General features: G+C 38.3%; 1 protein-coding gene across 2 annotated transcripts in view; it reads right to left on the bottom strand.

Annotated features, from left to right (window-relative positions):
- Positions 1–246: 246 nt before the first annotated feature.
- LOC116706814 (interferon-induced protein 44) overlaps positions 247–12701 on the bottom strand; it is a 28418-nt gene continuing 15963 nt past the window's right edge. The window contains exons 1-9 of one of the 2 annotated variants that reach the window (XM_032543850.1): positions 10018–10107; positions 8155–8225; positions 7603–7629; positions 7472–7505; positions 5903–6095; positions 4447–4590; positions 4154–4322; positions 3647–3747; positions 1696–1953 (exon numbers count right to left, since the gene is read on the bottom strand). In XM_032543850.1, coding sequence (XP_032399741.1) covers positions 1711–1953; positions 3647–3747; positions 4154–4322; positions 4447–4590; positions 5903–6095; positions 7472–7505; positions 7603–7627 — 909 coding nt within the window. In that variant the 5' untranslated portion in view covers positions 7628–7629; positions 8155–8225; positions 10018–10107 and the 3' untranslated portion in view covers positions 1696–1710. Of the gene's footprint in view, positions 505–794; positions 865–1695; positions 1954–3646; positions 3748–4153; positions 4323–4446; positions 4591–5902; positions 6096–7471; positions 7506–7602; positions 7630–8154; positions 8226–10017; positions 10108–12701 lie in introns of those variants that run through there. The other variant, XM_032543851.1, reaches the window with a different exon arrangement.

Below are 12701 nucleotides of genomic sequence, written 5' to 3'. Positions count from 1 at the left end.
TCGAGGGAGACCCTCCTTTTGAATGGGCTCCCAGTGCACAGCATACATTTCCCCAAATAAAGAATAATATTTATTAACAGACGATACACAGAAGTCACCAATCAAGGCCTGAAATTAACTGATAGATTGAGGAGAGACACATTTTAAGGTGCTTTATTAGGCATTCCCGGAATCTGGAACGGCAAATGTAAAAGTAGTCTAGCGGCTCAGTTTGAGTAGCCTATGAAATACAATCAAAGATCCTCGATGTGGAAATTAACTGCAATATTTTGTTCTTCCACAGGGTGAAGCTGCAGCAGAATGCAATACAGAAATGCACATAGATCTATCTATGTTAATTTACATATATATGTGGTCATAGACAGAAAAAATCTACAGAGTCACTCTGAGTTTAAAGTATTTGACAGAATAACAGACAACATAAATCCCAGGTGGAGGCTCAGAGCCATCCAGATACAGTCTGAAACAGTCTGGATCATCAGGACAATCTGACATCACTGCCATCTGAGGAGAAAAACCCCAACAGAATAGATAAATGAGTGTTGGGTGATAAGAAAAAGTTATTTCAATATCTGCACCTGTATGCACTTTAATTTAAGGTGTGAATATAAGTTTCAGGTTGAATTCTGTATCAGCAGATACTCATTTTAAAGTACTCTGATCAAGGTCAAAACATTCGATCAAGACATCCTGAGTGACTGAATAAAATTAAATGATCATGTAATTTTAAAAGAACAGAGTTTTAGTGACTATCACATATCATTAAATAACAGAATCATCTTTAGGTCTCTTACTTTGTGTATGGGGGTGCAGGTTCATCAATGAAGTCTGGAGGAGGCTCTCTGGAATTGTCACTGTCAGACCCTGGAGACATTAGTTCAGAAATCAGAAATGTGTATTTTCAGTCATCATACATCTAATAAAGGCAGGAATTGCAGGGGCTTTAAATCAAAACACATAAAAACAGGTGCTGTAAGCAACAAGTAATGCATCATACATTGTAAGAAATCCTTTTGGTCAAGGTCACAGATTACTTGTCTCTGGGGAGCTTATTCCCCGGAGTCCTTACGCCATCTCGCCCCGCAGTTTTCCTTGGATAGTGGTGGCAACTAAATCATGGTCACAACTGCCGCCATGGTCCTGCTCGACAACCTGCCCTGCTACACCTTGCTTTGCCTCACTACGCCCTGCTATGCCCTGCTACACCTTGCTCTGCCCTGCTTCACCCTGTTATGCCCTACTATGCCCTGCTACACCTTGCTCTGCCCTGCTTCACCCTGCTATGCCCTACTATGCCCTGCTACACCTTGCTCTGCCCTGCTTCACCCTGCTATGCCCTACTATGCCTGCAACACTCCACTACCCCCTGCTATGCCTTAATATGCCCTGCTACGCCCTAGTATGCCGTAATATGCCACACAACGCCCTGCTAGGGGTTACTATGCTCTACGCCTACAGCTGCCACTGTTCATCATTAAAACTGCTATAGTTTATATGAATCATATTTCTCAATATCTGTATCAGTATCCCAACCGGCAGCGACAGGTGGCCACCCACCGAGAGCCTGGGTCTGTCTGAGGTTTCTATCTAAAAGGTTTTTCCTTGCCACTGTTACACCAAATGCTTGCTCTTGGGAATTTCTTGTGTCTTTGTAAATTATAGAGTGTGGTCTGTAAAGTGTCTTGAGATAACTCTTGTTAGTATTTTATACTATAAATAAAATTGAATAGATTCTTTTGACATGCAATACAGCTTTCTTATGCTGTTTAAAAATGTCTCAACATTTGACTGACTCTTTGAGTTGAAGTAGTCATTTCCTAAGTTGATGATGTTTCTCAGGGCGCTCAGGATCAGTGAGTCAACGTCATTGTCAAGGTCAATTTCCTCATGGTAGTTCTTCACAGGGAAGATGCAGTTCATTGGAATTCCCACCGCTGCACTGAACTCCTTCATCTACGTTTAAAAGACAAATTACAGTTTAGTGGTCAGAACAACATTGGTTTTATTTTCGCTGCACCAATCCTTTCATTTGGACCGATACTGATGTTATTAAGCAGAACAGGTATTGGCCAGACATGAGCGATGCAGTGTAAAATGGAGGCAAAACCTTTACAAACTTTAAGTGTTGACAAAGTTATTTGCGGTTAGCTAACATTACAGAAAGTTTGCTTGTTTTTTTGTTTTGTCTTTGTGTGCAGATAAGAATATAGGCCAGATTTGAACTTCTCTCTCAAGTTTTTTTCCATTATTTAGTGCTGTACATGTATATATTGAAAACACTTTAATCGTATAACTCAATTTTCAACTGTAATTCCATCTCACAAATGTTTTTTTTGCAGTTTTCCTTGAAATTATTTGATGCTTGCTGCAGATCAAATTTATGGCGTCAGGATTATGTATCATTATTATATCATTTCACACACGCAGATCCTACTCATTGCACACCAATCAAGAGTTGTAAAGGCAGCTGCGAGCCTAAAACAAAACAGGGAGAGGGAAAGAATTGCACGTGTGCGTATAAAATAAGCAGCACACCCCTGCAAGTGTCTCAAGTTCCAACGTCACAGGGCATTCACGCTTTCGCATGTAAACTCTGCTTGCAAAGCTGATTTCTGCTTGCGCAGATAAAATTGTGTTTGTAAGAGACCAAATTATATCTTAATAACAGAACATATGAGAGATTTATAATATATATTAATCAACCCGGGCAACAACAATGGGACAGAGCGCCACATGCGGGACGCGCTCCAACAACAGGATGGTTGTGGTTAGGAAAAGAATAACGGCGAAAGGAACCGCAACCGGTCTCCGGGGTGAACGTCCTGTGTTGTTTGAGCCATCCACCCCCCCCCCCCCAACCAACCTCCCTACGCAGACTTTCGCCTTATCAGCTACCCTAATTGTTCTGTGATCACGAAAGAGGCTTCCCATTTGAATAGATTACTTTAAAATTCGTGATCACCACATGAAATTACCGCAATTAACGTGTCATGTTCAGGAATCAATAGATTAAATAACGTGACCATTTCACAAACTGTCATGAGACTGGGCTGAAATAAATACATACATTTCATTTACAGTGCTATCTTGCGCTATTTTGTTAATAAAAGACAGAAAAGTTGTTCTTTGGCCAGTATCCTACAACAACTCTGTGCTTCCTGAATGAAAGTTGTCAATCAAGGTAAATTAAGGAGGCCGTGGGTGGGATCACTTTGAAAGTGACCAATCATAAGAGGGCCAGCACCTCCCTTGGTTTCCACCCCAAAATATCAAATGTCAGCTTTATCTGCGCATGCAGAACTGAACTTCACGAGCAGAGTTTACCTGCAGCAGCCTGTATGCCTTCCGCTGGCACAGCAGAAACTTGTGGGCTCGATGTGGCTGCACTTGCTGCTTATTTTATACTCACATATGCAATTATTTCCCTCTCCCTGTTTTGTTTTATGCTCGCAGCCGCCTTTACAACTCTCGATTGTTGTTGAATTGGTGCGTGAAGAATAATGTCTGCGCCTGTGAAATTATACAATTTGCTCGTGAGCATGTTTTATGGTTTCGCAAGATATGACATAAATGTGACGCAATACAAATTTCCTTTGGGATGATAAAGTTCAAGTTGAAATTCATAATAGTACTAATAAAAAAATACCTTATTCTTAATGTGGATGGTCTCGTAGACTTTCCTCAAATTGTTTTGGATTTCAGGACAGACCAGATCAATCTTGGTGAGAATGGCCACTTGAGGAATACCTGCAAGGAGAACACAAAACTAGTCCAGGCTATTCTCCTGAACCTAGTCTCTGAAAGGTAAAGCACTGTAGGTATTCCACATATTCCACATTGACTGGTGCTGGATAAGATCATGAAGATCCTAGTGGGGAGGTGGTCGGGGGTTTGTTTGTCTCCTAAAACACAGGGCTTTCAAGTACAAGTACATTTTGGTACAATATTGTACCTGTTCATTAGAATAAGTCCTTTAACTGACATTTATACAGATGGACCACAGCTGCTGTTCTGTGAGTACAATAACTACAAAAATACAGGAGGTGACTACATTACTGATTACTGATTAGTTCTACATTAAGAGGATTTTTTTCAAGCGATGTGATTTATTGAAATCATAAGTAGGAAAGAATTAACATATTTCTGCTCTCACCCAGTTTACTGGCTTCCATCCTGATGTCACGAATCATAGCTTGAATTTCGCCACTCATTCCAGATGTGTCGGCAGGAACAACACAAATCAGAACATGCACTTTGTCATTAGCAGTCGGATGTTTGTTGTAGGATGAATCCTTTTCTGACAACTTGCATTCAGGGTTAAACTGCCAAGAAAATTTAAATCCAGTTAAATGACTCTTGTAAAATGTATTAACAAATAATCAAATATATTTTAAAATAATTAATAATCAGCAATTTTAGTGGAAGATATTTCTGGAGCAACTGTACCACGTAATCTTCCTTCACATGTCCCTTCAAAGCCAGTTTGATGTCGTCCACAGGGACACCTTTGTCTTTGGCCAGGCCCATGATGTCATTAAAGACAAAAGGGTAAAAGGCATGTGGGTCTTTTTGAATCTTGTAGGTTGTGTACTATAAAACAGATATGAAGAGTTAGTAAAATTATTATGGTTACTATGAGCATATATTTATATAAATTAGGGTGATCAGACATCCCGAAAAAGGACAGTCCCAAAATCCAAGCAGTTTCCTACAATTCTGAATCCTGCCCATATTGTTCCAAAAATTGGAGCAAAGTCTTGTTAGAAATACATAACTAAAATCGCGTTCTGTTGGATCTCTGAGGAAAAGGAGGCTGAGGGTCGAATTGAGAATTAGGAAAAGGTTTAATGCAGCAGAATGATGAAGATGATTAGACAAAGACAATCAGACACAAACAAACACAATAACACTGCAGCTGACAGCGGACTGATCCTCGCTTCCCCTGATGGAGTCACGTGAAAGCAGTCCTGAAAAGTCCTGAATCGCACACTTTTATCCCATGCACCTTGGGGCGGTTTCTTTTCCCCTGGTGCATTCAAATCCTTTCTCATTGGTCCGTAATTGTCATGACAGCAGGTCGAGTGCATCTTTGCTGACCAATGACAACCTGCCTTCTGCACCTTTGGGGGTCGTTTTGGTTGCAGAACAAAGGGGTCTGTCGTGTAAATGTGAAACTCTAACATCAACATAGTCCAATCAACATTGTATTGTCTTAGCCTAGACTAAGACCCCAGGGGACAGGAGACAGAAGATCACCTTTTGTTGCATAGCAGGAAACCCCTTTCCATATGTTAAAAAGAGGGGGAAAATGGGGACAGATGTATGCACAATTTTCTAACCTGGCTCCTGGCTCTCAGACATTTTAACTTTTTAAAACTCAACAGTCTCAAGAGCAGACTCTCTAGTAGTTATACTCTGATAGAAGATTAAAAACTGTTCATGGTCATTGAGTCGTTCTGCAGCCAGCTCCCGTTGGCCGCTCATTGGCGCAAATTTTGATAACACGTATTGCTGTTTTTCATTCATTCATTGTTGAAAGGGAGGCTCAGGCTGGTGTCCCGGGACCGGATGAACACGTAGCTGCAAAGCAAAAAGGTCTCTGCAGGTGCAGGGAGAACTGGGGAGGGGAATTGCCCTGGAGGGGGGGGGGGCGTCAGGCTACAATCTACATGTAACTATTTTACTTTATTCAAGGAATGCGTGGTTGTAAGGTTTTTAAATATGCGACGTGTACTGTGGGAGTTATAGGCCAAAACGCGTCTACCTTAATTATAGCGCTACCTGTTGGTCTACATGTATAGTTTGTGGTATGTGTGCCTATTACATATTTTGCAATGTTGTATACGCCATACAAATGTGTTTTTTTTATTTGTCTATCAATACAATCAAAAGTTGTTAATACCTTTTTGGTGAAACAGGATAATGAGTTGTTATCTTCCAAAGCCAGTCTGCACATCCTGCCTTGTAAGACACTTTGGACAGAGTTAATGAAACAGGATTTTCCAGCTCCAACTGGTCCATGAAGAAGAAACCTGAGCTGCTGGCCATCAGTCTGAGGTTTGTTGTCATTAACATACTGCAGATCACTTTTGTCTCTGCTCAGGGAAGGAAACATGCATTAATGTGCAGTAGACTTTAACAACAACACAGACAACAAGTATTAGTATGTATTATTTTGATAATAAAATTATAGGTAATGAGTATAGCCTATTACACCTACCTCACCTCGAATTGGGGGGGACAGCTATGCTACCTTTAGTGACTAAAGGTAGCATAGCTGTCCCCCCCAATTCGTTCCATTTCTTTATTAATACACCAAGCATTAATTTTAATTTGAAGGCATAATGCTCTATAAAAGTAGTGCTGGGCAATAAATCGATTTTTTAATCAATTTGAATTTATGGTAAGAACAATGTTTAAAATAACAATCAATGAAAGGGTGGTGATACCCTGGATGATGAGGAGTGGGATAGAGTTTGTAGGAATAATAAAACTATGTCACGCGATGTGAGGGTGCACCTTATTCATTTCAAGAGTATGCATCACTTCTATTAGACTCCATTCAGATTGTTTAGAATTGGTCTGAAAACACCAAGTTAGATAGATAGACATTTATTGATCCTTTCGGAAATTCATCTTGCATACAGCTCATCAGATAGATCCCACAGATAGACTGACAGACAACACACAACAACACAACCACTAAACCAACAACAACAACAATACACAAAGCCAACCATCTCTACATCATAAAATATAAAGTGCCATTAGCACCAGTGGGCTATCAATAGTAAGGTGCATCATCATCAGCGACATTTTAAAATTCTACAAAAGTGCAATGTTATCCCCCAGAGAGGATCACGTTATTTTCCCCAATTTATTCAGTAATATAACGCTGGTAGGAATAAATGATTTGCGAGCCCGGTTGGTTTGGAAATGTAAGACAGAGGACGGCCTATAACTTCATGTCCTACGATCCTGTGATAAGATACACGGTAACCTACGTCGGATTGCAGGTACCCAGGTTCCATTCAGCCCAAGATTACTTGTTCTAGGAGATGGGTCAATCCTAAACCGGATGGATAAACACACCAGCAGCTGGGTCCAGACTGGTTTATTGATAGCCAGACAGCTTATTTTAAGGGGATGGAAGGGGGGTCCCGTAGCCGAAGCTTTGTGCTAGTGAGAGATGTGAATGATGGGCTTACAGTGTCATTTTTTCAATATGTTTATTTAGTTCATGGTCTATATTGTTACTATTTTGTTGAATGGTCTAGCATATTGTAATTATTGTCATCTTTTCTTGATTTCTGTCTGGATGGGTGGTGATGACAGTGGGGGGGTGGGGGGGGATAGGATTTGTTAACGTTGTGAGTTGTGAGTATGTTTTGTATTTTGTTAATCATCAAGCTTGGACTCTTAATAAATACTGTATATAAAAAAATCACTTTTAGGACAAAGACACACTCACCCCCAGTTTATTGTCCTCCATGGTTTACTGAAATCTGAAAATTATGATACATGTTCATATAAGACAGAAAAATTACAACAATTGTATTACTTTATATGAATGATACCTATAACTTTAAAAAACAATCTTACTGAGAAAGCTGAAGATTACTCCCATGGCTGCGGAGTTAAAACAAATACATAAAATCCAAATGTAAAAAAATATAGGAATGTCAATGTTATATTAGATTTATATTACATTTATCGTCAGTTACTTTTTACTATTTTTATAATTAACATTGAATGCTGTTTATATCAATTTCTCTATCCCAAATCACACTCATTACTAACTTGAAGCAGAATAAACATTGAAAATGTCTTATATTTCATAGGAAAGAGCAGATTTAAAGATTAAACAACCCAAATTATAAAACATTAGTCCATTTTTTTTTTAAACCTATTTTTCCGCATCCATGAATTCACTAATGCAGTCTCTCAAACGTCCTTGATAGGGTTTTATGGACTGTAAGGTCTGTCATACTGAGTGAAATTAAACGCAACCAAACATAATTAATTAAGCAATACCAAAAAACTAAAGAGTTCACGAAAAACAGGGTTTAACTAAAACAAAAATTAAGTGAAATTCACAAAAACATAATTTACCATTTTAACATCAGATCACAAACTTTATAGTATAGCTCATACCTGTTGTACTGGAAGAAAGTCAAAAGAAGAATGTGGGTCCAAGGTCCAATCGGAGCGAGCTGTATAGTCACCTGTAATATAGTTATTTATGTAAAACAAACAAACTGCCTTGTCTTGACAATAATTAACCTACCTTGACTGGTCATATACTGTAACATCATCATGGATTATAAATCCTATCATAAACCAAGTCAGAGTTTAGCCTGGTTTCACAAAATTAAATTTGAAAAACGCCCATTTCCATTTTGTGTGTTTTCACAATGCTCTTTTTGCTTTTTCACGTAGCATTTTATGCCATGTACCAGCACCGTCATTCAACAGTAAACCTGTTCACATCAATATTAGATGCCCAAAATAACTGCTCCAGAAGTGAGATGTAGTATAAATTCATGGTTAATGGGTCCAACAAAATTATTAATCCAACATTATTTAACCCAACAGACTGATGTTTGTTTCTGATTTGTTTCATCAAGTTATTTTAACTTAACCATTGGCTTTGGTTATGTATGTTAAGTATGTTTCTTACTTAAGTTACTTTATTTAAGACGTTTTGTTGTCTAAGCATAAATTATGAGAGGTCCTAAAAAGACCTGAAAAGTCCTAATAAGTTGGCATTAAAAGTGGCCATTTATACACTTTCCCATGAGATCGCATTGAGAGGGCTAGCCGCTTAGTGCCAAATTTTGCGATTTTAAGCATTTCGCAACATTCTGCGATATGTTGCAATGTATTTACTTTTTTCCTACATCAAATTAAACCTTTTGGGGACATTGGTTTTATTCCAAAAATATTTCTCTGTTTCTCATCTCACTTCAGGCCTACAGTATGTCACACTTCCTGCTTCGGGAACGCGGAGTAGGGAATCTCCTTTCTCCAGAGAAATATGAGGGCGTGCCACGCTAGCAGCTAGGCGAGCATTATAACGTGTGACAAAGTGACGCAGTGATTATGAACAGTGTTTTCTGTTGGAGATGGTAAGTCCCTTTGGGGGGGGGACTTTGGGCTTTTTCACTTTGTAGATCTATAACACACACAAAAAAGAAATATAAAACAATAAAGGAAAGGTGAAAGCCAAAAAGCGTAATATCAGCACTTTACACTCTGTAAGATTGACATGAAAATAGAGAGTAAGAGTAAAATGTTTAGTGATGAGCATGGTGAGCTTTAATAGTGATTTGGGCACATTCTAAATGTCTAGTAGACCAATCAGATTGCCTGGTTCGATTGACTGGGATACATAATAACTTGGTTTATGACATTATTTTGTACCTAGACTGGTGAATTATTGACAGATGCAGGTAGCAGGTGAAAGTGAAAGCAGCTTTCATCCATTTATTGTTCAATAAATACAGTGCAAACATAAAATGCTTTATATTTCATCCATCCTCATTTAAACAGAAATAAGAATGAAGAAAAATAAACAGCAAGAGGGACTAGAATATTTGACGGTATATTGAAAAAATAAATATATATTAATACTACAAATTTGCTATAAACACTTACATTTGAACTTTGGTGCAACTAAACTCGGTTTGCTTCCCAGTACACTTGTGATTCTTTTGAGACCACAAATGCTGAACAGCCATCAGGACTGTGTGTTTGTGAATATTTGAACAATGTTGATTAAAAACGCTATAAAAACTAAGTATTGTCAAGGAATCAATCTAATTTCTTCACTCAGTGCTGTGAAACAAACCGAAGTTCTAAATGTGGAAATAAACACACCTAAGATAGAGGTATTTTTCAAACAATCTCTACATCCTTTGAGATGAAGTGTAGTAAGATAAGAAAGAGTCAAGTAAATAAATACATGAATAGTGTGTAGACATAGAATATGTAGCTTTTGCATCATTGCAGGCTTACCGTTGTGCTTGATTGCAGACGGTGTGAAGTACAATGAAGTGAAATCAACACAATCAGTAGCAATCAGAGAAAAAGAGGAACCTCGAAATAACCACAGTGGAGAACAAAAACAGAAAAGGTCTAACACACACACACACACACACACAGTCCTCACGTACACTTTCACCACACACACACAGTCCTCACGTACACTTTCACCACACACACACAGTCCTCACGTACACTTTAAACACACACACACAGTCCTCACGTACACTTTCACCATACATACACAGTCCTCACATACACTTTAAACAAACACACACACATACACTGTCCTCACCTACACTTTAAACACACACAGTCCTCACATATACTCTAAACACACACACAGTCCTCACGTATACTTTAAACACAGTCCCGACAGACTCTAAACATATACACACACACAGACACACACAGACACACACAGACACACACACACAGTCCTCACATATACTCTTAACACACACACACACAGTCCTCACATATACTCTAAACACACACACACACAGTCCTCACATATACTCTAAACACACACAGTCCTCACATATACTCTAAACACACACACACAGTCCTCACATATACTCTAAACACACACACACTCAGGTGTTAATGGACGACAACAAGGAGTAAACTGTCCAGCACTTCTGCCTTCTCATTTTTTTTACCGTGGTTGACATGGACAGAGTGGATATAACCAGCACGTAAGTACGGATACCCAACATATTTAAATAATGCAGTTTTGCTCTGTAAACTTTAAAATATATAACACTTTCATACTTTAATGTAACTCAAATGCAGAGTCCTGTTGAGTTAGCACACCTTATGTGTGATCAATCTGGTTTTATTCAACTGATTAAAAAAAAAAGAGGCACTTCTTTGTGAAATTTTATTTGCATTACCTATGCTAACATAGCCAATACGTAAACTGTAGGTGAGCTTACACATTTAACGGCTGTCTAAAAGCCCAAAAAAGTTTCTATATCACGAGTGATGTAACAGAGCTGTAGTTACAGCCCTCTGAATGGGTATTTAATGAATCACTGTGGTGTATTATTATTACAAAAGAAGAAAATGCTATTTCATCTAAAGTGTTCTCTGTCTTTCAGCTGTTTTCTTACGCACGATTCAGCCAAACTAAGAGGATCTAACCAGCACATAAGTACTGATTCCCAACATTTAAATACTGCTGTTGTATTCTCTAAACTTTAATAGGCAATTTCCCGGTTTTTTTCAACCTGGATTAAATTTTCCCAAGCATTTGTATTTTAAGTGACTAATTTGGACAAACATTTTTTAAAAATGGATCTCATACTGAGCAAGAACCATGTTGCTAATGAGCTAATTAAGACTATCAGCTCCACACAACTCTCTCTGTGTTTCTCAGTGTCATTAAATGCTCAGAAGATTGTGTCGTCGTCCAACTTACACACGCAGAAACTCAAGTGAAGATATGACCTCTTCTGAAGAGTCCATCATGTTTTTTTTAATCCTTTGTATCTCCTTGTCCACTAGCAACTGTGTGGCGGAAGGGGGTGGGGGGGGGGGGGGGGGAGAGTGCGTTATCTCTGAAGGCTCGTTCTCTGAAGGCTTGTATTATGTGGATGCGCCGACAGTGTTGTTGTCATTACTTAAACGACGCACTATAGCTTTAAATGGTAGCGGTTAAACTGTAATCGTTATGGTTTAACATTGGTACAAATTAAAAATCTACTTAATAAATCCACTACCTTAAGTGCATACATATTTGGATATTAATTTCCTGTTTATCCATCCATCCATCCCCGCACCCTTTGCCCCATAATGATTGTTTGTCGCTGGGTGCACGTCCATCGATGAAGATGGAAGATTTTTTTTATTTTTGTGGTGGACTTGAAGAAGCAGTCACTGTTTTTTTGGTGAGCTCTGGTGGATTTGTCTACAAAAAAACTCACATATGCAGCATTCATTTCCCCCAAGACCGGATCAATAATATCACTTAGAAAGTCATGTATTTTTAACCCTTGTGTTGTCTTCCCGTAAAAATTCAAAATCAACAATTTTGTTCGCTTTTTATCGATGTTTTTAACTTTTTCTTACGTTTGTCATTTTTTCAACACTTTTGATACTTTTTTTCCTATGTTTGTCACTTTTTTTGACATTTTCAACACTACGTAACACTAACTTATTAACTTTAGTTTACAGTTATTTTTGGAATTTATGTTCAATAAACCTCATTTATAGGAAATTATACCTAATGTTTGAGTTAGAAAAGCAGAAATTAGGAATTATTTAGACTAAAATTAAAGGAATGGATGTTGAATGGATAATCACAGACTGGAATGTGTCAACTTTTACTCAACACTATTTCAACAACACTTCAATTTGTTTTCTGAAATTGAATAAGACACCCCAAAATTACCCATCTAAATCACCCCAAAGAGCGTTGTGTGGAATCAATCAAGTTATTATGGGTAATTACAATTGGGTAATTAAAAATAATATGGATATAGGAAAACCAGTCAATTTGACCCGAGGACAACATGAGGTTAAAAACAGCTAGGCTATGTTCTGCAGCTGGAGCTGTGCCTTCTTTTTTTATTCAACATCTATACTTCAGCCTCAGCTTTATGTTGAACCAGAGGAAGAAGTTAATGCTGTTTCTTGGAAGTAAATCTTGCTCC

Source organism: Etheostoma spectabile, chromosome 18 (assembly GCF_008692095.1).
Source record: "Etheostoma spectabile isolate EspeVRDwgs_2016 chromosome 18, UIUC_Espe_1.0, whole genome shotgun sequence".
Classification (NCBI taxonomy): domain Eukaryota; kingdom Metazoa; phylum Chordata; class Actinopteri; order Perciformes; family Percidae; genus Etheostoma; species Etheostoma spectabile.
The sequence above is the reverse complement of the archived record's forward strand: the minus strand, read 5'-3'. Positions and strand labels throughout refer to the sequence as shown.